The 26,087-nt window shown below is 39.4% G+C and overlaps 1 protein-coding gene across 1 annotated transcript in view; it reads right to left on the reverse strand.

Moving 5' to 3' along the window:
* Positions 1–26,087, reverse strand: part of CDH12 (cadherin 12) — a 1,535,982-nt gene that overhangs the window by 21,858 nt on the left and 1,488,037 nt on the right. Inside the window, exons 10-13 of the mRNA XM_069730603.1 lie at positions 25,825–26,078; positions 20,791–20,927; positions 12,351–12,472; positions 9,295–9,412 (exon numbers count right to left, since the gene is read on the reverse strand). Of these exons, the coding sequence (XP_069586704.1) occupies positions 9,295–9,412; positions 12,351–12,472; positions 20,791–20,927; positions 25,825–26,078 (631 nt within the window). The remainder of the gene's footprint in view (positions 1–9,294; positions 9,413–12,350; positions 12,473–20,790; positions 20,928–25,824; positions 26,079–26,087) is intronic.

The following is a 26,087-nucleotide window of genomic DNA, read 5'->3' on the forward strand; positions in this document are numbered from 1 at the left end:
GTGCATATGAGTTTGAAGTGGAAAAAATGCCCAGAGGTCAAGTAGAAACGTTTTTTGGAAGACAGTCTTTCTCACTAAGCAGCAAAAGGGTTACTGTGCTATTGAACTATGAGTCCAAGGGGGACACCGGTAGCACAGGCGAGCTATATTCTGAGTTCAAAATAGATGCTTGTTGCGCATTAAGGTATAATAATAAGTTTACCCTTCCTCAAGCGAGACCCAGAAGTTGGTGGGCAAAAGTCAGCAGTAAGGGAGATGTAGCGTTGTGCTGTGGAGGAGAGGTGGTCACAGTCTGATTGTGGCACACACGTACGCTCTCCTCAGCCCCCTGCAGGGACGACAAGATGGTGCCGGGAGTGGCGGGAAATCCCTGGGATCCTCTCCGCTTGCAGAGTCTCACCGCCACAGCCACAAAGCCGCCAGATCAGGTGAGGCACAGAGCACCGCGGCCACTCGACTCTCCCTCCAGCGAGTGTGACTCCTCTTCTGTCCGGCCCTGCTAACAGGAAGCAGCGGCCAGAGCTCTGTGGCGCGCAGGCACACCCTATTCGGAGGACCGCAGGGCGCACCAGAGCACCAGGGTCTCGGCACCGGTAAGCAGTGGATCGTGTGGGCGTGTGCGGAAAGCTGGGGTGGAAGAGAAGCAGCTAGGGAAGGGGGTGGTATGTACCTTCCCAGCATCTCGGCAGCCCGCCGTGTACTTGGTCCATGAGACTCCCAAGATGGCGGTGTCTGTACCGTGTCTCTGTCCCTCCACGGAAAATTGCCGCTCCTGCACAGGGGCAATGTGCTCCTCCTGCCCTCCTGGTCCTCCTCGGGTGGTTGCAGCACTTTTTGCCAGGTAATAGGGTTTTTTTAAAAGTTCTATAGTTCTGTGGGGCCAAACAAATCCTTTGGGAATCAGTCTCAGAGCCGGAGCTCTGGTGAGGTGCGACTGCTCCCTTTCACCGTCAGGCCACGCCCCCATTTCTGTGCCCTTTTTTCTCCACACATACAGTGCCTTTGATCATTGTGGCAAAAGTTATATTTTAAGATCATCGGTCCAAAGGACTTGTTTCCAGAATGCATCAGGCTTGATTAGATATTCTTTTTTCCTATTTTGAAGCTGAATATTTTGGTGCAGATGCAGGTGGGATTTTTTCCTGATGACTCTTCCTAGAAGGCCATATTTGTGCAGGTATTTCTGAACAGTAGAAAAATGCACAACGATTTCAGAGTCTGTTAAATCTTTTTGAAGGTCTTTGGCAGTCAATCAAGGGAGGTAATTTGCCTCTTTAGTAATCCTACAAGCAGCTATTACTGAAATTTGCTTGGTCTTCCAGACCTTATCTTGACCTCCACTGTTTCTATCGGTCTTACAATTCACTGTTGGTCTTACATTTCAAACTGAGGAAAGGACAATTTGAAAATGAGTTGCTATTTTCATATAGCCTTCTACTGCTTTGTAGACCTTCACCATTTTCCTTTTCATAGTGCTAGGCAGCTACTTAGAAAAACCTATGGGTGCTGTTTTTGGCACAAGCTGTTTTTAAAAGCTGTGAAATTGCAACACTAGGCATTTAGTAATGATGACAGTGAACAAGCCATAACCTTAACAGTCAATTAAGGTCTGAAACCTTGGTCAAAATTATATGAGCATACAAATCTCCAACAGTGCTAAAACATTGGCATCGGCCCAGATTTATTTTTGTAATTTTCAAAATGTACAAAATTACATTTTTTTTGCCTAAAATACAAAGGAAATGTGTCATCTTTAGTTTTGAGAGATCTTTTTGGGTATGTGCACACGTTCCGTTTTTTTCGCGCTTTTTTCGCATTTTTTCATGATAAAAATGCTATAAAAATGCATTACAAACTGCAGACATATGCATCCTATCATTTAGAATGCATTCTGCAATTTTGTGCACATGATGCATTTTTTTCCGCCAAAAAAACGCATCGCGGAAAAAAAAGCAGCATGTTCATTAATTTTGCGGATTTTTGGCGTTTTTCCCGCTATTCTATGCATTTGGAAAAAAACGCAAAAAAACGCAAAAAAAATGCAAAAAAAAGCGTGCGGATTTCTGGCAGAAATGTCCGGTTTTTGTCAGGAAATTTCAGCAAGAAATTCCTGACGTGTGCACATACCTTTCATCTTCAATTTGCTTAACTGTTCACAATAACAATAATATTAACCAGGGGTGCACAAAATATATATTGGGTATCCATCCTAAAAGTCAATATTAATTGTTTACCAGGCCTGGCTACCATTTGTGGATAGGTATTTTGGTGTGTTTTTTTTGCCCATCAATAGTACAAAGCAGGAGAATAGGTTTGTTTGATGAGCGGTTGGTGCTTTTCACAAAGAGAAACTTTACCATTATAACTCCTTGGTAAAAGCATTGCTCCCAGCCAACCAGTTATTCTATTTTGCACTTATGATTGGCAAAACTCAAAAACACACTTCTGCAAAATGGAGTTTGTTTTGATACCTTATCCTAAGTCATGTGGAAAGGCCTTTTAAAGATACTTATTGAATTGTATAATTTCAACGCCTATTAGGCAGCACTAGAATTCCTGACCTCTTCCCCTCTGAACAGTCATTTGCATTTTGGACTATGGCTTTTTATAAAGCTGGGAAATTTGCATCACTTAGCCTTCCCTAACGATGATAGTGAACAAGCCATAACCCTAACAGGCTAGTTAATGTCTGAAACCTTGGTCAAAGTTATATGAGCACACAAATCTGCAAGAGTGCCAAAACGTTTGCATTGGCCCATTTTCCTTTTTGTAATTTTTAAAATATAAAAAAATTACAATATTCTTTTTTTAAAATATATGTATATATTTGCCAAATTTACAAAGAAAATGTGTCATCTCTAGCTTTAAGCCTTTTAGAGATCATTTCATCTTAAATGTTAACAATAACAGTAATATTGACCAGGGGTGCCCGAGCTTTTACATGCCACTGTGTATGAGGTATCCATCCTAAAAGTCAATAATAACTCAGGCTTGGCTACATGACTTAGGCTAAAATGCCAAGCCAGGAACTTAATTTGCAGACAGGTGTTTTCAACTTTTTGCCCATCAACAGTACAAAGCAGGAGAGTTGGCTTTTTGGTGATGAGAAGCAACGAACGTCTACGAAAAAAAGAAATTGCAGCAGATTTGTAATTTTAGGTACCTGGTACCTGAAACATTTTTTTTATATTGTATGCTGCAGTTTAAACTTTTATGAGATAAGAAATAGTGTATAAAGCTTACTGTATCTTTTGAAACATATTGTGACACATTATTATACAGTGAACATCCTAGTTGATTCATTTATAATCTGCGTTAACAGGAATTTGTCAAGCAGATTGTTCCATTAGTAAATGACGAAATCACTCTTTTGCTTTATTTTTACTATTCTCATAAAGTGTATTTATTTGCCATACTTTGAGATAAAGAATCAGGTGCATAGATTAAGCTCAATGCATTAAATGTGATGTGCTAGGGAATAAATGGGACATACTATCTTTCAGTGTGAGAAAACATTTGCAGGGTATTTGTTCTGTTGACAGGGCCGGTTTTAGCAAATTGGGAAAAATTCAAAGAGGGGACCCCAATTATGAAATATTCCACCAACAACACTTTTCCATTTATAAAGCATGTACGTGTTACACCGATATCGGTGTCACCAGTGTTTTCAATCAGTGTGTCATCCGTGTGCCATCCATGTTTTTCCGGTATGGATACTGGAAATTACAAAGCTTCTCACATACTTTCCATGTTAAACGCGGATGCACACAGACAGAACATGGACGGCACATGGATGGCATGTTTACACAGACCCATAGAACTTGTGTTGGCCCTTGTCATCTGTGCTGCTGGGAAAACATGTACATGATGGCATCACCCTAGGTAAAATAGTAAAAAAAACATGATACACGGTTGGGTGAAGGTTCCATACACTCAAATAATAGAAAACATTAGCAGAATTTACGTCTTTGTCTACATCCTACCTCCAAAACGGCAGAATAAAAAGTGATTAAAAAAAAAGTCCAACATGTCCCCCAAACTACTGTTCTAAATCCCCTCTGGCTTCGAGGGCGATGGTTCAGGGTCCCTGATGGTTATTATTATGCACTTTGCAGCTATAATATAAGGTGTAGCCACAAGATGACTGCAGCCAAGTGCAAAGCCTGGCAAAGACCCCCGGAGCACCAGTGCTGGAGCCGCAGGGGGTTTATCATTTCATGCTAATTATTTTTACATTCTCAGAAAACTCCTGTGGTGTCTGTTCACATGCACAATTTTACTGCAGATTGATCAACAGTGTTGGCAGGAAATATTCTGCATTTTTGCAGCCTTTTCACTTACGTTTTTGTGTCCCATTCATTTGAATAGGGAAAAAAGGCCGCAGAAATGCTGAAATAACACGTGCAACATATTAAAAAAAAGTGTCTTCTGGCTAGTGTCCGTGTCTGGCCGCTGTACTGGGACATCGTGGAATAGTATAGTAGACGGCACTTTTCCACACAATTGTCTATTAAACCCTGTTCATACTGAGCTTCTGCAGTGCATTCAGGGGCTTTGCCTGAATCCCCCTAAAATGGGATTCACATAAATCCCTGACAGGGCCATAGACTGCACTGACACAAGTAGAGGTCAAATAGTTTTTTTTTTATCTTGCGGAGGCTCGCGTCTCCGCAAGATAAATAGACATGCTGCGGTCTGGAGGGATGCGCCACATGTCCGTCTCCACCGGTGATCCGCAGATGTCTCTGGACACATAGTGGACATGGGATTTCTTGAAATCCTATTCACTATGCTGTAACATCTGGACGCTGCGGGTTGGATGCTATACAAGTATGCAGTGTTTACTGATCGTCTGTACATACCCTCAGAGTCTGCTTGTGTTTTTTGTCTAAAAGTGTCAAATTATCTGTGGCTGTTGGAACAGACGGACACGTTCAGAAAAAAAAAATTACCTGTGTAGTTAATTTGAACTCCATTTCTGAAATTCAAATCTATGGCTGTAAACCGGATTCAGGCAGAACCCACTGGGCACAGTAAAACAGTGTGAACAGGCACTAATGTAAAACACAGGTATTAGACTTAAACTGCTGATCCCTATTATGGCGACACTACAATTACAGAACTATATGTGCAGCATATATACCCAGATATACTGATAGGGTTGGTGCATCACACTAAATATAAAATATGATGAAGTGTGATCTCAACCTGGTGTCCACCGTGCAGAGATGGAAAACTGCAGCTAATGTGGACAATGGTGGAACACACAGCGAGTGATAGCTGGTTTGCACTGAGTTAAACATCACTCAATGTATAGAACACAAGGCTGTGTCAATCGCACACAGCAGCTGAAAAGATGCTCTGCAGTGGAGCTGTGACACTTTCACACAGTAACAGACCAGGTATGGCGCAAAACACGATCCCTGTTAACCTCACAGGAAAACGCAACCCTCACAGGGGCAAGGGAACAGGTAGTGGACACAATCACAGTGAGTGTTTATGCATACAAACTCCTCTCCAGAGGTGCCGGAATTCTGAACGCTATATGCCAGCCCTGAACCCACCCAAACTACTTTCCAGAGGTGCTGGAATTCTAAAGGCTATACACCTGCCCTAAGCACACACAGACAAGTCCACATTACTGTTATGTTCCACACACACAAATAATATGAATGATCTTAGCGAACCGACACGCGCTGCAGGAAACTTTTTAAACTTTTCTCTTCAAGTCCAGTCAGATAGGACCTTGCTCATGGACCAATCCGGAACTGCCACCCAAGCAGCTGATGACGACCACCAATGAGAGGTCGCCACCTCATGAGCATGCTCAGTAAGGTGATTCCTGGACTTAACCTCTCGAACGCCTGTTCGCCGCTGCCTATTGCTAATTACTATAGCTTTGGCTGGAGAGCAAGTAGTAACCAAGCGAACAGATTGAGTCTGGGCAAGACGCTGAGATCGATGTCTTTGCTGTGCAGCTCCCACTGCGGCCAAAGCCGAAGCAGAATAGGAGACTGCAGAGGCAGAAAGGTCTTGGAATCTACCCCATGCAGTGGGAGAATCCCAGCGCCTAACATATACTGTATATAATACATGTACACGCATCATATATACTTTATGAATATAGAAGCATATACAGTACTACATATTGTATATACAGTCACATACAGTATGTACTAGCACTAGCACATATATAAAGAATATACACACAGAAACATTCAGTTTATAAACAGTATGCTTTCATACATATACACTTTGTACACATATTTTCACACATGCAGTATACATATATAATAAATATACACAGACACACACATACTATATACTGTATGTACATGCATATATATATATACAAAAACATGCTGAGCATAGATGTCGGTCCCAGCATCTTGCTCAAGCTCATGGCCTTTGTAAGCTGTATTATACAGGAGCAACCTGTCACTCTGGAATCTAAGTACAGAAATCACCTTACTGAGCATGTTCGTGAGGTGGCGTCTTCTCATTGGTGGTCGGTCGTCAGCTGCTCTGGTGATGTGACAGTGCGGGATTGGTCTACAGGCAAGGTGGAATCCGACTGGACATAAGTCATTTTATGTATGGCTTAGTGAGTGGAGTCACTACCACTCTGTCTGCAAGCGTCATGAGTCTGTCTAGCTTGGGACTATACACTTAGGTAGGTAGCTAGAGTCAGTGGGGGCAATTAGCCATTGGCTTAGCATCTGGTTCCTACATGTGTGCGGTTAGTACAGCAGTGTTCCATTGCAAGCACAACCTTAGTCAGGGTATTAAACGTTAGAGAATCTGTTCCGTTTCTGTGTGCGAGTGACAAAGCTCATTTACAGAGCATCTCTTCCGTTACGGTGTGCGAGTGACACAGCTCAGTTGCAGTTTTGTTTATGTGTGCGAGTTCACTTCACGTGCTGTTCACATGGAGTGGTGTTCAACCCAGTGTATACAGGTAATCACTTGCCGTGTATTCCATCATTAATCACTAGCAGCAGTTTTCCATCTCTGCACTGTGGACCCCTTGTGGCGATTGCGCTTTCTTATTTATTTTATTTAGCGCAATCCGCCAACCTAACACATACTATATACTAATATACAGACACACACACTGTAAACTGTTTGTACATGCATATAAATATATAAACGCACACATGCACCACAAATTTACACCGTTATACTATATACACATATACAGACACACACAGCATGCTGCACATGTACATACACAGATACCCATATACAGTTGTGCTCAAAAGTTTGCATACCCCAGCAGTATTTTTGCTTTCTTGGACTTTTTTGAGGCAATATGAATGATAACACCAAAAGTTTTTCTCCACTCATGGTTAGTGGTTGGGTGAAGCCATTTATTGTCAAACTACTTTGTTTCCTTTTTTTAAATTATAATGACAACCCAAAACATCCAAATGACCCTGATAAAATGTTCACATACCTTGGTGATTGTGGCCTAATAACATGCACAGAGGTTGACACATGGGTTTGAATGGCTACTAAAGGAAACATCCTCACATGTGACCTGTTTGCTTGTAATCAGTGTGTGTGTACATAAAAGCTGAGTGAGTTTCTAGGATCTAGACAGACTCTTGCATCTTTCATCCAGCCACTGACGTTTCTGGATTGTGAGTTATGGGGAAAGCAAAAGAATTGTCAATGGATCTAAGAGAAAAGGTAGTTGAACTGTATAAAACAGGAAACGGATACAAAAAGATATCCAAGGTAATAATAATGCCAGTCAGCAGCGTTCAAACTGTGATTAACATACAGAAAATCAGAGGCTCTGTAAAAACAAAACCACAGTCAGGTAGACCCACAAAAATGTCATCCACAACTGCTAGGAAAATTGTTCGGGATGCAAAGAAAACTCACAAATAACATCAGCTTAAATACAGTACACTCTGAAAACTAGCAGTGCGGCTGTTTCAAGATGCACAATAAGTAGGTACTTGAAGAAAAATGGGCTGCATGGTCGAGTCACCAGAAGAAAGCCATTACTGTGCAAAATATCTCACCTACAATACGCAAAACAGCATGGAGTGAAGCCTCAAAACTTCTGGAACATGGACATTTGGAGTGATGAGACCAAAATTGAACTTTTTGGCCACAACCATTAACATTACATTTGTAGAAAGGTCAACAAAGCCTATGGTGAAGGGAACGCCATTCCTATTGTAAAGCATGGAGATGCATGGTGTTTTCGGATGTGTGAGCTACAAAGGCACTGGAACCTTGGTCAAAGTTGAAGGAAAGATGAATGCAGCATGTTATCAAGAAATACTGGAGGCAAATTTGCACTCATCAGCCTAGAAGCTGCGCATGGGATGTACTTGGAGGTTCCAACATGACAACGGTCCAAAACACAGACCAAGTCGACCTGCCATTGGCTACAGCAGAACAAAGTGAAGGTTCTGGAGTGGTCATCTCAGTCTCCTGATCTCAATATCATTGAGCGACTCTTGGGAGATCTCAAGCGTTCAGATCATGCTAGAAAGCCCATGAATTTACAGGAATTGGAGGCTTTTTTCCAAAAGGGGTGGGCAGCTTTACCATTTGAGAAAATAAAGAACCTCATCCACAACTACCACAAAAGACTGTCATTGATGTTAGAGGGGGGCAATACACAGTATTAGTAAACAGGCTATGTGAACTTTTGATCAGGATCATTTGGATGTTTTGGGTTGTCACTATGATTTAAAAAGAGAAAACACAGTAGTTTGACAATAAATCGCTTCATCCAACCACTAACCATGAGTGGAGAAATTCATATTCTCTGAACAAAGGCCAAGAAAGCAAAAATTCTGCTGGGTATGTAAACTTTTGAGCACAACTGTATATGTAAATTCACTTCATGATGCTTCACTTGTGCTGATCCCAGGATAGGGTTTAAGAGCAGCCATGATGAGGAGGAGGGGACACAGACACAGACAGGGCTGCAGGCATCTTTCTGCCCAAGCGTCTGACCTCTACAGTGCTGTGAGACAGCCTTTCCCCCTCACTTTGAACTTTAAACTGGACACTGTGGGGGAGAGGACGAGTGATGGGGAGAGAAAGAAAGACTGGAGAGAGAGAGAGACGCTCCGGGACTACAGAGCATGCACTGCACTATTCACTGTACACCCTCTGTGCACTTCATAAAACTGCTGCAGACCTGGGGGGTGGGTGCCCTAGGCATCTGCCTTGCTTGCCTGCCCCAAACGCCTGCCCTATCTGTGGATTCCTAATGCATGAGCTCTTACCGTATAGAAAATGTATGTAATTATAAGCCTTACTTACTTTTATAGTCATGAATGGTAAAATTGGGATTTGTCAAACCATCAGGTGGCAGTCTGAATGAAAATTTCTGCCCTATAAGTGACATATCTCTGTCGGCAGCACCAATAATTTGGATGATCTGAAAGGAGACAGGAAGAAAGAAATCACATACTGGTCAACAGTATGTAAACACTTTTGAACAATATGCTTCTTTTAACAAAATATATATTTTTGCAAGATTCCACAGGCTTTTAGAGTTAAAAGGAAAGAACAAGGGCAAGCACACTAAAGTTTAAATTACCGTATATACTCGAGTATAAGCTGAGATTTTCAGCCCATTTTTTTGGGCTGAAAGTTCCCCTCTTGGCTTATACTCGAGTCATACCCAGGGGTCAGCAGGGAAGGGGGAGCGAGGGCTGTCTAGTTATACTTACCTGCTCTGGCGCGCAGTCCCTGCAGTCCCTGCTTCTCCCAGCGCTGCATCTTCTTCCTGTATTTAGCGGTCACATGGTACCGCTCATTACAGTCATGAATATGTGGCTTCACCTCCCATAGAGGTGGAGCCGCATATTCATGACTGAAAATGAGCGGTAACTGTGACCGCTCAAAACAGGAAGAAGATGCAGCACCGGGAGAAGCAGGGACCACGCCAGGAGAAGGTAAGTATATGGGGAGGAGAGCGCTGCGTGATATTTACCTGCTCCTCGTTCCGGTGCGGCTCCATCTCCAGCGTCCTCTGGCTGTGACGCTCAGGTTAGAGGGCGCGGTGACGTAGACAGTGCGCGCCCGCTGCTGAGCGTCAGTGCTGGAGACGGAGCCGCACGAGGAGCAGGTAAATATTGAAAGCGCCGGCGTCCTGAGCAAGAGAGGTGAGTATGTGATTTTTTTTCATTGCAGCAGCATTATATATTGGACAGCTTTCTATGGAGCATCTATGGGGCCATAATGAACAGTGCAGAGCATTATATATGGGACACAGCTTTATGTGGAGCATCTATGGGGCCATAATGAACGGTGCAGAGCATTATATATGGCACAGCTTTATATGGAGCATCTATGGGGCAATAATGAACGGTGCAGAGCAATATATATGTGGCACAGCTTTATGTGGAGCATCTATGGGGCAATAATGAATGGTGCAGAGCATTATATATGGCACAGCTTTATGTGGAGCATCTATGGGGCCATAATGAACGGTGCAGAGCAATATATATGTGGCACAGCTTTATGTGGAGCATCTATGGGGCAATAATGAACGGTGCAGAGCATTATATATGGCACAGCTTTATGTGGAGCATCTATGGGGCCATAATGAACGGTGCAGAGCATTATATATGGCACAGCTTTATATGGAGCATCTATGGGGCCATAATGAACTGTGCAGAGCATTATATGTGGCACAGCTTTATATGGAGCATCTATGGGGCCATAATGAATGGTGCAGAGCATTATATATGGCACAGCTTTATGTGGAGCATCTATGGGGCAATAATGAACGGTGCAGAGCAATATGTGTGGCACAGCTTTCTATGGAACATCTATGGGGCCATAATGAACGGTGCAGAGCATTATATATGGCACAGCTTTATGTGGAGCATCTATGGGGCCATAATGAACGGTGCAGAGCATTATATATGGCACAGCTTTATATGGAGCATCTATGGGGCCATAATGAACAGTGCAGAGCATTATATGGGGCACAGCTTTATATGGAGCATCTATGGGGCCATAATGAACGGTGCAGAGCATTATATATGGGGCACAGCTTTCTATGGAACATCTATGGGGCCATATTGAACGGTGCAGAGCATTATATGGGGCACAGCTTTATATGGAGCATCTATGGGGCCATAATGAACGGTGCAGAGCATTATATGGGGCACAGCTTTATATGGAGCATCTATGGGGCCATAATGAACGGTGCAGAGCATTATATGGGGCACAGCTTTATATGGAGCATCTATGGGGCCATAATGAACGGTGCAGAGCATTATATGGGGCACAGCTTTATATGGAGCATCTATGGGGCCATAATGAATTGTATGGAGCATCTATTTTTATTTTTGAAATTCACCGGTAGCTGCTCCATTTCCTACCCTAGGCTTATACTCGAGTCAATAAGTTTTCCCAGTTTTTTGTGGCAAAATTAGGGGGGTCGGCTTATACTCGGGTCGGCTTATACTCGAGTATATACGGTAGGTTCCATTTAGTGTATCATCATACTCTTCAGTGAAACCACAAACCCAAACATTCATAAGAGAGCAGTCGCTGGGTACAATATTGGAAAGAACAGCTTTGCTATCTGTTGAATGCATTTAGCATTTTATACGGGGGAGAAAATGTTAGTTTATTTTATTGATGAGCTTTTATTAAAATGTGTTATCAAAATGTGGTTATTGTATTAATCCATGCTGCAAAGTTACTAAACACATCTAGAAAGATTCCCACAACACAATCATTAGTCATATGTGTAATACTATACCAGGGATCAGTCACTAGTGGTGTCACAATGTTGTTAGCACATGAACTTTGCCATGATTGACATCCTGCTTGGCACAGATAACAATGCAGGACAGAATGTTAATCAGCGCAGAGTGGGCAGGCCAACCAGGAGGAAACCGTGACTAGTCCAAACTGCAGCACTTAAAAGGTGACTAGGCAAATTCTGGATTTGTTTTTTTTAAAGCCATATATAACTAACATATGAAAATTCAGTGATGGAATAGAAGGAGGAAAAGGAGTCAACCAAAAAAGTATGGGGAGAATCAAAGTAAGGTGAGCATAAGAGTTAATTAATTATTTTATCTCCTTCTCAGCCATCAGAATTCAGGTAAATGGCAGGTATATGCTATTTTGCTGGATTTATTCAACTTTAAACCCCAAAACTTTGAATTAGACAAATTCCATATATTTCTTTGCAAACTAAATTAGCTTAGAATAATTTTGCTCATCTTTAGTTAACATGTCTTGACTCTCAATTTGTCATGGAAGCCCTGCTAGGACCAATACTATTGATACACAGCATTAAACCATTTTTCTGAAAGGAGCAGAAAACAAAAAAGTTACTTTTACATTACCTGTCGTGGTTTGGCATTTTCACATACTGATGTTTCATATGGCGTTGTCACCTCAGGAGCAAATTCATTAACATCCAGGACATTTATGATGACAATGACTGAACTGGTTAACTGAGGATTGCCTAGAGAAAGAAAATCATAGCAAAAAATAAAAATGATTGCAAGATGAAAAAATAGGTACTCTTTTCCAGAATTCCAGAATGGTCATTAATGATTTACGACTTTATCCTTTTTGTAAGTCTGAATAGAGCATATAGATGTAATACACATAGGTTTCCCAGGTCAGGACCTCCTTCTAGTAATCAATTTGGTTTGTCTAAACACTACATTTGCAATTAACAGAGCTCCAAATTTAGCGGAAATATGTCAGAAGGCTGTGTTATGTAATCCGAGAGTAGTATGGTGAAAGGGTAAGAGAGACTGATTTCTGCGATGTATCACTTACGGGACAGCTTTGTTGCAGTTTTGATGGAATCCCTGTTTCATCTGCTGTAGATGTAGCATTGGTCAGAATGCGGACCTGTATGTAACTTCATCTAAACTACTGATTGGCATTACATTTTCAGCAAGCTGCCTATCAGTGATGGGCACAGGATCCCATGGATTATCCAGAAGGCCTGGCATGTGACACCTAGTTTTGCAGTGATAATTGCCTACTGATGAAACACTGATTGTATAGAAACTACAGCACACAACCTTATAAGTAACATATCCCTGAAATCAGGCTCTCTGCCCCTATAATATGCTGCTCTCAGATTAAATAGCAAAAATCTGCTGACAGATTCCCTTTAATCATTTTTCCTGGTAAAACAAAAGGATATATCCAAATAAATTTATCAAACTGATATTTCATTCTACAGCATGCTGAGTATTATTTCAAAGATCAGGAGTTGAAAAAAGAAGTTGAAAGAAAGACTTCAAGGCCTGTAAGAACTTTTTTTCTCTTGATTTGTCTTTACCGTTTTTTTTATTGGATAGAGGATAGTAGGGATTAGGTTTCCATCACTGAACAATCTGCCATCTGTACACACGCAAACAGAAGTCTCAGGGTTAATACCTCTGTGGCAGATGTGAGCATGTTGGCCACTTGGAAGCCTGAAGATGGGATTAATAGTGTTTCTATTTTTGCAGAAGTCATCAGGCTATATAATAGTATAGTGCAGTCTATGGAAGATTACTGCAAAAAACTGTGTGTTGGCAGATGGTATTCAGTGTGGAGAACGGTAAAGTTATGCACCTGGGCACTAACAATTTGCGAGCACCATATGTTTGTAATGGAGTACAACTAGAAGAGTCACTTGTAGAGCATGATCTGGATGTACAAAATAACAGCATGCAATGTCAATCAATTACTTTTCAGGCCAGCAAGATATTGTCATATATTAAAAGAAATATGAAATTGCAGGAAAAAACTTAAAACGGGCATGGGAGATCCTAGTTGTGAGGAAATATTGGCTGACATGATTTACTTGTACAAGTATATAAATGATCCATACAAAAAGTATGGTCAAAATTTTTTTTATCTAAAACTCCCTCAAAATATAAAAGGGCACTTCCCCCATCGGAGAAGGAAAGATTTAATTTCCAGAGGAGACAAGGCATCTTTACCATAAAAACTCTACATCTGTTAAATAGTCAACCTTAAAGAGGTACTCCCATCTCCAAGATCCTATCGCAATATGTAGTAGGTGTACTAATAATAATATTAGCAAATACATCAAACCTGACAGGTTCCCTTTCAATGTAATGGTATTATCTTCTTAACATATTATTCACTTATAATTGATTTATTTATATATCTGTGAAAATTAGGATGCAATGATATCCTGGGCCTCTGTCCTGACTGGCATTCTCTAAACTAGTGTTATCATCAAGAGTTACGGAATCCAAAATAGGAACCGAGAAACCTAATTATAAGTGAATCGGAGATGTGGGTTATAATATAGATGTAGGGGGGTGACAGGGACTGTCATCTGCCTTGCCTCCTGCAATGTTTATAAAATGGTTCTGACATGTGATTTTATTGTATTTGCATGACTATTGTAATATGTGAAAATGCATAGAACTTTATGAGAACTAATTGTTCGGTTGTTGTGATGTTATGTAATTGTAAAGTGCTGCGGAATATGTTGGCGCTATATAAATAAAAAATTATTATGTACAATTTGAGTAATGTGTAGTGAATATGGAAATATGCAGTGGTGGAAATATTCATTATAAGATGTAGTGCACAGGTTTAGATATGATTAATATTCTTGCGAATAGCTAATAAATTGGGAGGGACTGCAGAAAAAAACGGGAAGCACTTCCTGGATAGGGAGTCTAAGACAGTGAGAGTTGGAGGTTTGTGGGAATTTCAGGTGCAAGCTGCAGTGTACCCAGAAAGTACATATATATAAATATATAGAAAGGACTATATAAATAAAAATTATTATTATATTATTTATTATTACATATTGTTCAGGCAGCATGAGGTCTCACCCGGAGTCTTGCAAAAATTCCTGTGAATTCCGAAGCCAGTGACCCGAAGTAAGCACTAAAATGCCGGTCTCATTCTCTTCGATGCAGAAGAGGGCGGGTGGGGATATGAGAGAGGGGAGAGTTGTGGATCTCAGAAAAGATGGACTGCCAGACAGGAAGTCCCTAGGGCCAACAGAAGCTGTTGAGGTATGGACAGTTCAAGTATAACGGAGGCAAAACCTTGCCATGTACTATGTAAATGGAGCAACATATGGAGTGTGTTGTGCCCAATTATGCATGTTGCAGGCTGTTTTATCTGAACTGTCCATTAAAGTTGAATTTACTGAAATGAACAGAGTGTTACCAGATGTGTGTGTGGCTGATCCTTGACCCATGGACACGGATGCAGCGGAGGCTTCTGACCGACAAGTGAGTGCAAAGCAAACCTTATAGCACAGCACACATGGAATAGGACAGTGTTTATTAGTTTGGTATCAGAGCAAGGATGAGCAGCAGCAGTAGACCCACAGAATCAGCCCTGTGTGACTTGCACCCTACTGCAAGCTTCATCTGTGTGCAATTCTAAAACTGGGCAGTAACCCCCTCCATGAATTAGTAGGCTGAGAGTGTTTTTTTTCATCAGTACTTTGAAAGGGGTCTGCTGCATCTGGTTTGCGCATTTCTTTTATGACCTTGGCTAATAAATACCATTGCCTTTTTGATATGTCTTTAATTGAATTATTTCAATTTTTAGTTCTTTTTATTTTTTTGGCTATATATATAGTACCGACCAAAAGTTTTGGACACACCTTCTCATTTAAAGATTTTTCTGTATTTTCATGACTATGAAAATTGTACGCACACACTGAACGCATCAAAACTATGAATTAACACATGTGGAATTATATACTTTACGAAAAAGTGTGAAACAACTGAAAATATGTCTGGGTTCTTCAAAATAGACACCTTTTGCTTTGATGACTGCTTTGCATACTCTTGGCATTCTCTTGATGAGTTTCAAGAGGTAGTCACTGGGAATAGTCTTCCAAGAATCTTGAAGGAGTTCTGAGAGATGCTTAGCACTTGTTGGCCCTTTTGCCTTCACTCTGTGGTCCAGCTAACCCCAAACCATCTCAATTCTGGTGACTGTGGAGGCCAGGTCATCTGGCGTAGCACCCCATCACTCTCCTTCTTGGTCAAGTAGCCCTTATACAGCCTGGAGGTGTGTTTGGGTTCATTGTCCTGTTGAAAAATAAATGATGGTCCAACTAAACGCAAACCGGATGGAATAGCATGTCGCTGCAAGATGCTGAGGTAGCCATGCTGGTTCAGTATGCCTTCAATTTTGAATAAATCTCCAAAAGTATCACCAGCAAATCACCCCCACACCATCACACCACCTCCTCCATGCTTCACGGTGGGAACCAGGCATGTAGAGTCCATCCGTTCACCTTTTCTGCATCGCACAAAGACACGGTGGTTGGAACCAAAGATCTCAAATTTGGACTCATCAGACCACAGAACAGATTTCCACTGGCCTAATGACCATTCCTTGTGTTCTTTAGCCCAAACAAGTCTCTTCTGCTTGTTGCCTATCCATAGCAGTGGTTTCCTAGCAGCTATTTTACCATGAAGGCCTGCTGCACAAAGTCTCCTCTTAACAGTTGTTGTAGAAATGTGTCTGCTGCTAGAACTCTGTGTGGCATTGACCTGGTCTCTAATCTGAGCTGCTTTTAACATGTGCTTTCTGAGGCTGGTGACTTGGATAAACTTGTCCTCAGAAGCAGAGGTGACTCTTGGTCTTCCTTTCCTGGGGCAGTCCTCATTTGAACCAGTTTCTTTGTAGCACTTGATGGTTTTTGCAACTGCACTTGGGGACACTTTCAAAGTTTTCCCAATTTTTCAGACTGACTGACCTTCATTTCTTAAAGTAATGATGGCCACTAATTTTTCTTTAATTAGCTGCTTTTTTCTTGCCATAATACAAATTCTAACAGTCTACTCAGTAGGACTATCAGCTGTGTATCCACCAGACTTCTGCTCAACACAACTGATAGAACCAACCCCATTTATAAGGCAAGAAATCCCACTTAATAAACCTGACAGGGCACACCTGTGAAGTGAAAACCATTTCTGGTTACTACCTCTTGAAGCTCATGAAAAGAATGTCAAGAGTGTGCAAAGCAGTCATCAAAGCAAAAGGTGGCTACTTTGAAGAACCTAGAATATAAGACATAATTTCAGTTGTTTCACACTTTTTTGTTAAGTATATAATTCCACATGTGTTTATTTATAGTTTTGATGCCTTCAGTGTGAATAGTCGTGAAAATACTGAAAAATCTTTAAATGAGGTGTGTCAAAACTTTTGGTCTGTACTGTATATATATATATATATATATATATATATATATATATATATATTTAACGTACAGCTTTCTTAATGCAGATATAAAATGTATATAATTTTAGAATGCAGTGCTGATAATTTTGTACACTATTTTCTACTATATTTATATGTGATAATTTGTTAAAAAATATGCTAAATATTTACTGAAGAGACCAGAACATGGCAGGTGATAAAGTCTGAAAGGACCAGCGTACCGCTGTGCTATCGCATGCAGATGGAGCCACTGCCTGCAGGGGTCTTTAGTTTTCTAAGACTGTTTTTCCCTTTTCGTATATATGATTCTAATAGGAATCACTTGAAAACACCTCTGCAGATATCTAACATTGCATAAAGAGTGGATCCCATCTGTCATAATCATGAATATTTTATAACTATGAAAATAATTTCAGTATGTGACTGTCAAGTACGGTTTGTGAACAGAAAGTGTGTCAGTAAAACACTTGGCAAATCCATACTAAAAGTTCTGACACATGCAATAATATCTTCATCCGGAGGCAAAACATTGCATTAATATTTAGTTGGAAGTGTTGTGTTAGAAATGCCTTTCAGCTGTATTTTTAGAAGAATTACATTCTATTGTCAAGTAAAATTTGTGTCAAGGCTCACTTAAATATAACATTTCTCTCATTGTAGAACAAGTTCTAAAGTTCACGGAAAACTGCGATACTAGTTGCAGAAAACAAATGTGATGAAATGGCATTTACCGTCAATCATGGATGCCCTGCAGCAATGCACGATGCATAGGCAAGGCAGGCCTTTGAACACTAGGCACCCAGTCTACGCTTATAGCATGCTGTAAGATGTGGGACTGTTTATGGTGATGTTCTCACAGCTGCAAATGAAGCTCCGAGAAGTTGAATTCTCGCATTGAAAAACATGATATAATGAGCTTCATGAATTTCATTACTAAACCACTGTCAGCACAAGCCGTCATGTCAGTACAAATACATTTCTGAAAAGTTTTCAATCTTAACTTCATATGTTGCTGGCCTGTAAAAGTACAATATCACAAAGCAGAAAAAAATGAAAGCAACATACAGGAATTACTGAACATTTATCATAAATCCTTTCATTAATTTGCATGTGCTTCCAACATGTAACACGTTTTAACAAATATGGGAAGTAAATAATTTTAATTGTACCTGTTGATGAAATGCGTGCATGCATGAGGGCAAGCACTATACCTGGCAATCATGTAACTAGTCACCTGTTATCACTTCTGCAGGCTTATTTTCTCAATTCCAGTTGTTCTTGAGTTAGTAAGATGAGAATATAGCTGCTACATAGTGCACAGAGAATGTCTATCCTGTCTTTACATGGCCCTTCTTCAGAAGAGGCAACATTATTTATTACATTTTACAGCAGTACTAAGCAGTGCAGCAGTGAATCCGGCTCTTCAGTGATAGTAATATATGTGAGAGCTGGCACTACCATTTGTGTGCCTCTTTCTGAATGCCTCAGCCTACTTTTCACTCTTCTTTTCTAATTTTCTGCCCCCTCTCCATGATTCTAAAGAGGAAGCTATAACCTGATTCTTCAATTACTAGGCCAATCATCTTGTTTTTAGCTAGATAGATCTTGGCAGTTTTTCATAGAGAATGTTCAGGAGTCAAGGGTATGAAAGGAAGTGACTCATAAGTGGGTAAAAATGACATTTTGATGCTTTACACAGACATATTCAAGGATGTTTCTACACAGTTTTAAACCACCTAATGAGTAGTGTAAATCTGCATCTTTTTATTAGATTGTTTAAAATCTCATTTCTTTCTTTCATGGTATAGTACAGTCAATCAGGAGGAACTATTATAGCCCGTATAAAATCATAAGCAGGGAAGAAACTTTACAGCGATTTTATGTAGGTGAGAAAACTTGGCAATAAAGACAGGAAGACGATCCTAATGGCATTGAAGGATTGCTTCAGTCAGTAATATGGATACTACCTTTAAAAGGTGAGAGCACTCATCTATGATATAGAGTTGTAATTATTAGGGATTGGGAGAGATAGGGCAAGTTGTAGCAGCAGTGCAAGTGTAACTGAACAATAATATGGTTTATATTGAATCCATTAATCTGTATTTGTATATTCATACGAACATTTTATCTTTCTCTGCCAAACTAGACACATTTGAATATGATGAACTCAGTAAGTAACAATACTGTAAACTGCAAAGCTATTGCACCACTTTTTTTTTAAAGAATATATGTATAGATAGATAGTTAAATAGATAGAAGAAAAAAATGGAAAAGTACTGAATAGATGAATTCAAACTGCAAGGCCCTCCAAACAAATATCCATATATATAAATAATAAAAAAGAAAAAAGGAGGCAGTACTCCAATAAATGATGAATAAAGTATATCACCAACATGCCAGTACTTGCCAGAAGTGGTGGGACACATAGACATTGTTTTCCAATGTGGATATTGCAATGTTTGCATAATTGGGCACCATATTCGCACCCATTGCGGTGCCCCTTTTTTGCATATAAAAGTCCTCCCCAAAGAGAAAGTAGTTCCATTTAAGAAAAATACCCAATAGTGAATTAATAAACTCTTCACCCTATTTTGATAATCTTAGAAGTGACAGTTTCTTTTTTACTGCTGTTAGGCCCCTTTCATGGTCAATCGATGTATAAAGTGAGGTAACATCAAAAGATGCCAGGATAACTTCATTAGTCAGTTCTACCTCATTTAATTTCAACAAGAAATCTGTAGTATTTTTTATATAGGATTTTCATTCCTTAGTTAAAGTAGTAATAATTATATCTTAAAAATTCCCCATTTTATTAAAAACTGAATCTAACCCAGAGACGATTGACCACCCTGGTGGGTTTTCAAGTGATTTCTGAATCTTCGGGAGAACGTTAAGCACAGGTGTTACAGGACGCTCCACAAACAAATAATCATAAAGATCCTGGTCAATGATTTCTTCTTTTATGACCATATTTAAAACCTGTTTTATTTCTTTCTGTATAACAAATTTGGGGTCTGTGTTCAGTTTCTGATATACATCCATATCACTAAGTTGTCTTTTGATTTCACCAGTGTATGCTTGAATTCCTTTGGGAGCTCTGGACACATGGATTGGCTAGATGATTGTGACATCACGGACATGTGCAAGTAGTGCTCTTCCTGATGCCATATATGGCACATGTATACTATAAAATGATTAAACCACAAGTGGGTGAGTCAATATCTCTATCTAAAACACATGATGTTAATCATAAACTAATGTAGCACTATGCACTTTATGTATAGGCCCTGAGGGACTAAATTAATTGTAGTAAGGATATATATATATATATATATATATATATATATGTTGCTAACCATATGGGTTAATAAAGTCAACTTTTTTTCATCAGTTATTGGAGTGTTGCCTCCTTTTTTAAGTTAAATAGATAGACAGACAGACAAATAGATAGATATGGATATATATGAATATATACAGTACATATATATTACATAAATACAAAATCTTCAACAGTGTTTTTATATTCATCTGGATCATTTACTTAGATGAATATAGAAATAAACATTTTTCAAACAGCTAATATTGAGCCACAATACTTACTTATTTTACTTGCAATGATTGATATGTTAAATTGTGCAGAGCTTTCTCTATCTAGCAATTCATTTGTTGCAATAGTTCCTTCAATCGGGTCAACAGAAAAATTGTTGTCCATATCACTTTTTTCATCGATATAATACCTTTTAAATAAAAACAAACGTGTTATTGCACAAAAGTGACATCATACAACATAACCATTAACAATTTGATTGTATAGGAAAGCAAATGTTATGGATTGTTGAAAGCTGTTTTCCAGGTTGCAAAGTGCTCTCCCCCCATTAACTATGTTCACATGTCCAGTAATAATCAGTTAAAACAGATCCAGCAGTAATCAATTGGCAAAAAAGTGGTGCAGAAAAATCATTTAAAAAAAATAACGATTTCACCAGGATCCACGTTTTTAAAATTGAAGTCTATGGAAAATGGATTCATTAAATATCCATAATTTTTCTTCCATTTAAAACTGATGCAATAAGCAAAAATTGGATCCAGCTAAAATCAGTATTTTAGAAAGACAAAAAAATTGTGTCTGCCCAACCTTTTTGTTAGCGGATTGCTGCTGGAACCATTCTGACCGATGATTTCTGGACATGTGAATATAGCCTAATCTGAAGTTTGTTTTTAAAAAACAAATAAACTGCTTTGTTCATCCTTGTAGGATATAGCTCAGCTTCCACCCCTGCTCCGTGTCTGTTATTGTCTGCATCACTAATGTTCTTGTCAACAGTGTTGCAGTCAAAAACTTAGCTCCATGGCTCTATCCAAGCTGAAGGTACAAGTCGCTCAGAGCTGGGAACTCGGCAGTATTCCGTTTGTGTGTAGTTAGCTGGATGTACAGTACTGTGCAAAAGTTTTTTGACAGGTGTAGAAAAAATGCTGCAAAATAAGAATGTTGGTGAAACCCTGCCCACAGCCCAGTCATTCAAGGGGTGCGTGCCACTGAGTCACATCTCTGGGTTCCCGGAACTTGACGTGTCATCAGAGGATGTCAGCGGCGGCTGCAGCCGGAATCACATGATGCCCAGTGAGCGGTCAGTGATAACGCCGATCACAGTCAACAATGGCAACAATAGGTTTTTACAAAAATACTTTCCACTGTCTAAATCGATTTATTGTTATCGACAACCACTTTAATTCTATGCTATATGACTTATTAATGGATTTGTATGCCACTATTTTTCTCTGGAATCCTCCAAGTTGTGATGTTGATGATAATAGTTTCTGCATGCCCTAAACAGAATAATTACCACACTATCTGGGGTAACTGTTCTGCTGAAAGCTTAAAGTTGCAAGAAAAATAACACCTAAGTATAGTCTCTGTCAAGCTTATTCATTCTTATCATTACTTCCATTGACTTTCATACAGGTTTTTCTATCATCTACTCAAGTCTAGTGATTCGCTCACCCGTGGAAGTTTGTGTCTGTCGGATTCAACCAAACTTTAGTGCAAAGGTCAGTTCAGGTACCCAATATTGGACCTGAACCTCATAGAAATCAATGGGGAGCTGGAAATTTGGTGCCGGAAAATCGCTCTCTTCTTTTCCAGGAGAAGTCTATATTCGGAGTTCAGCTCCAAACACCAGTTGAACGGTACAAACCATGAACTTTACAGTTCGGGTTCTCTCATTTCTACTCATGTCAGATTTGTTGAAAAAAATTCTGTAACTAAAAATCAGTTTCAAAAACTTAAATGTGGTTGTGTATCCAATCCCTTATAGATGAATATACACTTAGGGCTGCTGTCTAGTACAGATATGATCTCTCAGCACAGAAGATCATGTCATAACATTGGAAAAAAAAATATCCAAGTATTTGATTTTTTTTTTCAAACCCCTTTTATTTCTTGCTTCAATCTACTATGTTTTTCCAAGTTAAAAGTCAATTCTGAAGTTATGAAGAATATAAAAAGAAGTGCTTTTGAATATATTTTATGAAAACCTTTAACCAGCACCAAACATGGTTCAGTACAGCAAGCATTATTTCGACCTTTGCTATTTTTATAACAACGTTTTATGTGTTTCTAGTCTGCAATTTTCCCAGCAGACTTTCAAAAATAGATTTTATTTGAACTTTAATTAAAAAGGTTCTCTGTAGGTGACCATCAATCTGAAGCATAACCATTATTAGAAGCCATAATTGAACCCAGGTGTCAACTATATGCTATGATTCTTGTGGCTAAAGTATTAATTGTATTCATTTGTCTAGTTAGCCTATTTACTTGTACAACAGACTATAATGATGATTAAAAAAGAAGTCATTTGGTCACTTATTGGCTTTAGTCAATTCTTATTCTCTTAGATTAAACATGCTTTAGAGATTTATTACCCAGTTAAATAAGCATTATTATATGATTGGTAAATCCCTTTTAATCAGAAGATTAAATCATTAGTCTAGCATAAGCGTCTATATTGTGTGTGGTTATCCCAAAGTCAGCATATACAGTATAGACCAAAAGTTTGGACACACCTTCTCATTTAAAGATTTTTCTGTATTTTCATGACTATGAAAATTGTACATTCACACTGAAGGCATCAAAACTATGAATTAACATATGTGGAATGATATACTTAACAAAAAAGTGTGAAACAACTGAAAATATGTCTTATATTCTAGGTTCTTCAAAGTAGCCACCTTTTGCTTTGATCACTGCTTTGCACACTCTTGGCATTCTCTTGTTGAGCTTCAAGAGGTAGTCCCTGGGAATGGTCTTCCAACAATCTTGAAGGAGTTCCCAGAGATGGGTTCAGGTCTGGTGACTGTAAAGGCCAGGTCATCTGGCGTTGCACCCCATCACTCTCCTTCTTGGTCAAATAGCCCTTATACAGCCTGGAGGTGTGTTTGGGGTCATTGTCCTGTTGAAAAACAAATGATGGCCCAACTAAACGCAAACCGGATGGAATAGCATGCCGCTACAAGATGCTGTGGTAGCCATGCTGGTTCAGTATGCCTTCAATTTTGAATAAATCCCCAACAGTATCAACAGGAAAGCACTTCGACACCATCATATCTCCTCCTCCATGCTTCACGGTGGGAACCAGGCATGTAGAGTCTATCCGTTCACCTTTTCTGCGTTGCACAAAGACACGGTGGTTGGAACCAAAGATCTCAAATTTGGACTCATCAGACCAAAGCACAGATTTCCACTGGTCTAATGTCCATTCCTTCTGCTCTTTAGCCCAAACAAGTCTTTTCTACTTGTTGACTGTCCTTAGCATTGGTTTCCTAGCAGCTATTTTACCATGAAGGCCTTCTGCACAAAGTCTCCTCTTAACAGTTGTTGTAGAGATGTGTTTGCTGCTAGAACTCTGTGTGGCATTGACCTGGTTTCTAATCCGAGCTGCTGTTAACCTGTGATTTCTGAGGTTGGTGACTCGGATAAACTTATCCTCAGAAGCAGAGGTGACTCTTGGTCTTCCTTTCCTGGGGCGATCCTCATCTGAGCCAGTTTCTTTGTAGCGCTTGATGGTTTTTGCCACTGCACTTGGGGACACGTTCAAAGTTTTCCCAATTTTTCGGACTGACTGACCTTCATTTCTTAAAGTAATGATGGCCACTCATTTTTCTTTACTTAGCTGCTTTTTTCTTGCCATAATACAAATTCTATCAGTCTATTCAGTACGACTATCAGCTGTGTATCCACCAGACTTCTGCACAACACAACTGATGGTCCCAACCCCATTTATAAGGCTAGAAATCCCACTTATAAAACCTGACAGGGCACACCTGTGAAGTGAAAACCATTCCAGGTGACTACCTCTTGAAGCTCATCAAGAGAATGTCAAGAGTGTGCAAAGCAGTCATCAAAGCAAAAGGTGGCTACTTTGAAGAACCTATAATATAAGACATAATTTCAGTTATTTCACACTTTTTTGTTAAGTATATAATTCCACATGTGTTAATTCATAGTTTTGATGCCTTCAGTGTGAATGTACAATTTTCATAGTCATGAAAATACAGAAAAATCTTTAAATGAGAAGGTGTGTCCAAACTTTTGGTCTGTACTGTATGTATATATATTTATTTGTTTATTTTTTCATTTTCCCCTCTGACTATTAAGGCTTTATATAAAAGGAGACTAATATATAATTTTAGATCGGTACTGAATGTGTTTTGCTCTAGAGAAAAACACTGAGGTGTAACATGCATAGATTTTTCCATAGGTTTGCAAAATAATAGTTCATCACATGAAATGGGGCGAAATAAGTAAAAACATTTGCAGAGGGGAGACAGGGGAAATGGACTAATAAGGGAGATAAAAATAACTGACTTTGCTATATGTCAGCTAACGTCAGTAATCTGGGGACCATTGTAATAAGTTCAACACTATATGTAATTTGGAGAACGTGGTTATACTCCTGGAATCACTCTTCGCACAATATTAAGAACTGACAAATGTGAGACTATCGGCTATTCATACTTAAAAAAAACAATTTTTTTGCAATTTAATCCATTGTGTATCAACCTCAGAGCTGTGAAACATATCAAGCTTACTTTGTCTCACTGTCAATTTCTGGATTTCAGCGGAAATGTTTTTACTCACTGATGGCAAATAAAGATCTTACAATGATGAAGAGTTGAGCTACAAATCAATAAATTAGAAATTCGCAGACGTTTCCTTCGTATATTAGGTTTTATTTACATAAACCATTAAGAATCCAACTGCAAGCATGTGAAATTAGTGTACGAAGTGCAATTTATTGTCCGTAAGCAGACATATGAATCTGGTAAAAATGAACGCGGATGGAGTTTTTACTTGGATTACACATTGGGATTTCTTTAAAATGTCCTACACTATGAATAGTACTGTATCCTACAGATCTCTGTATGTGTGGTATGAGGGACTCTTTTTTTATAACCTGTGTGTTTAAGGGTCCAAATGGTTGAATTTTCACAAATCTAATGCTTTACTCATTTGAGAAGCATAGTGCAACCTTTCACTTTCATGTCAAAAACTAGTATATACATTCATAATACTGTGATTTCATTTGGACAATAATGATAGATAAATTGGCATACTAGTAACTTAGAGCTGGTTACCTAACAGGACTGGATCCTATGTCTAGATCCTGTGCTGTAACAGCGCCTATGATAGTTCCAACAGGTGTGTCCTCATATACTTCCATGGTATAAGAAGGTTTGCTGAAAACTGGAGGCTCATCAACATCTAGAACATTTATTTTTACTGTTGCAGTGTCTTTGAAAGGTCCCACTGAGTTAAAGTGATGATCCAGGTGAACATTAGAAGCCTCAACTTTGAATGTGTAGGCCTTTTTTGTTTCGAAATCCAGAGGCTGAAAAAT

Source organism: Ranitomeya imitator, chromosome 6 (genome assembly GCF_032444005.1).
Source record: "Ranitomeya imitator isolate aRanImi1 chromosome 6, aRanImi1.pri, whole genome shotgun sequence".
In the NCBI taxonomy this organism is placed as follows: Eukaryota; Metazoa; Chordata; class Amphibia; order Anura; family Dendrobatidae; genus Ranitomeya; species Ranitomeya imitator.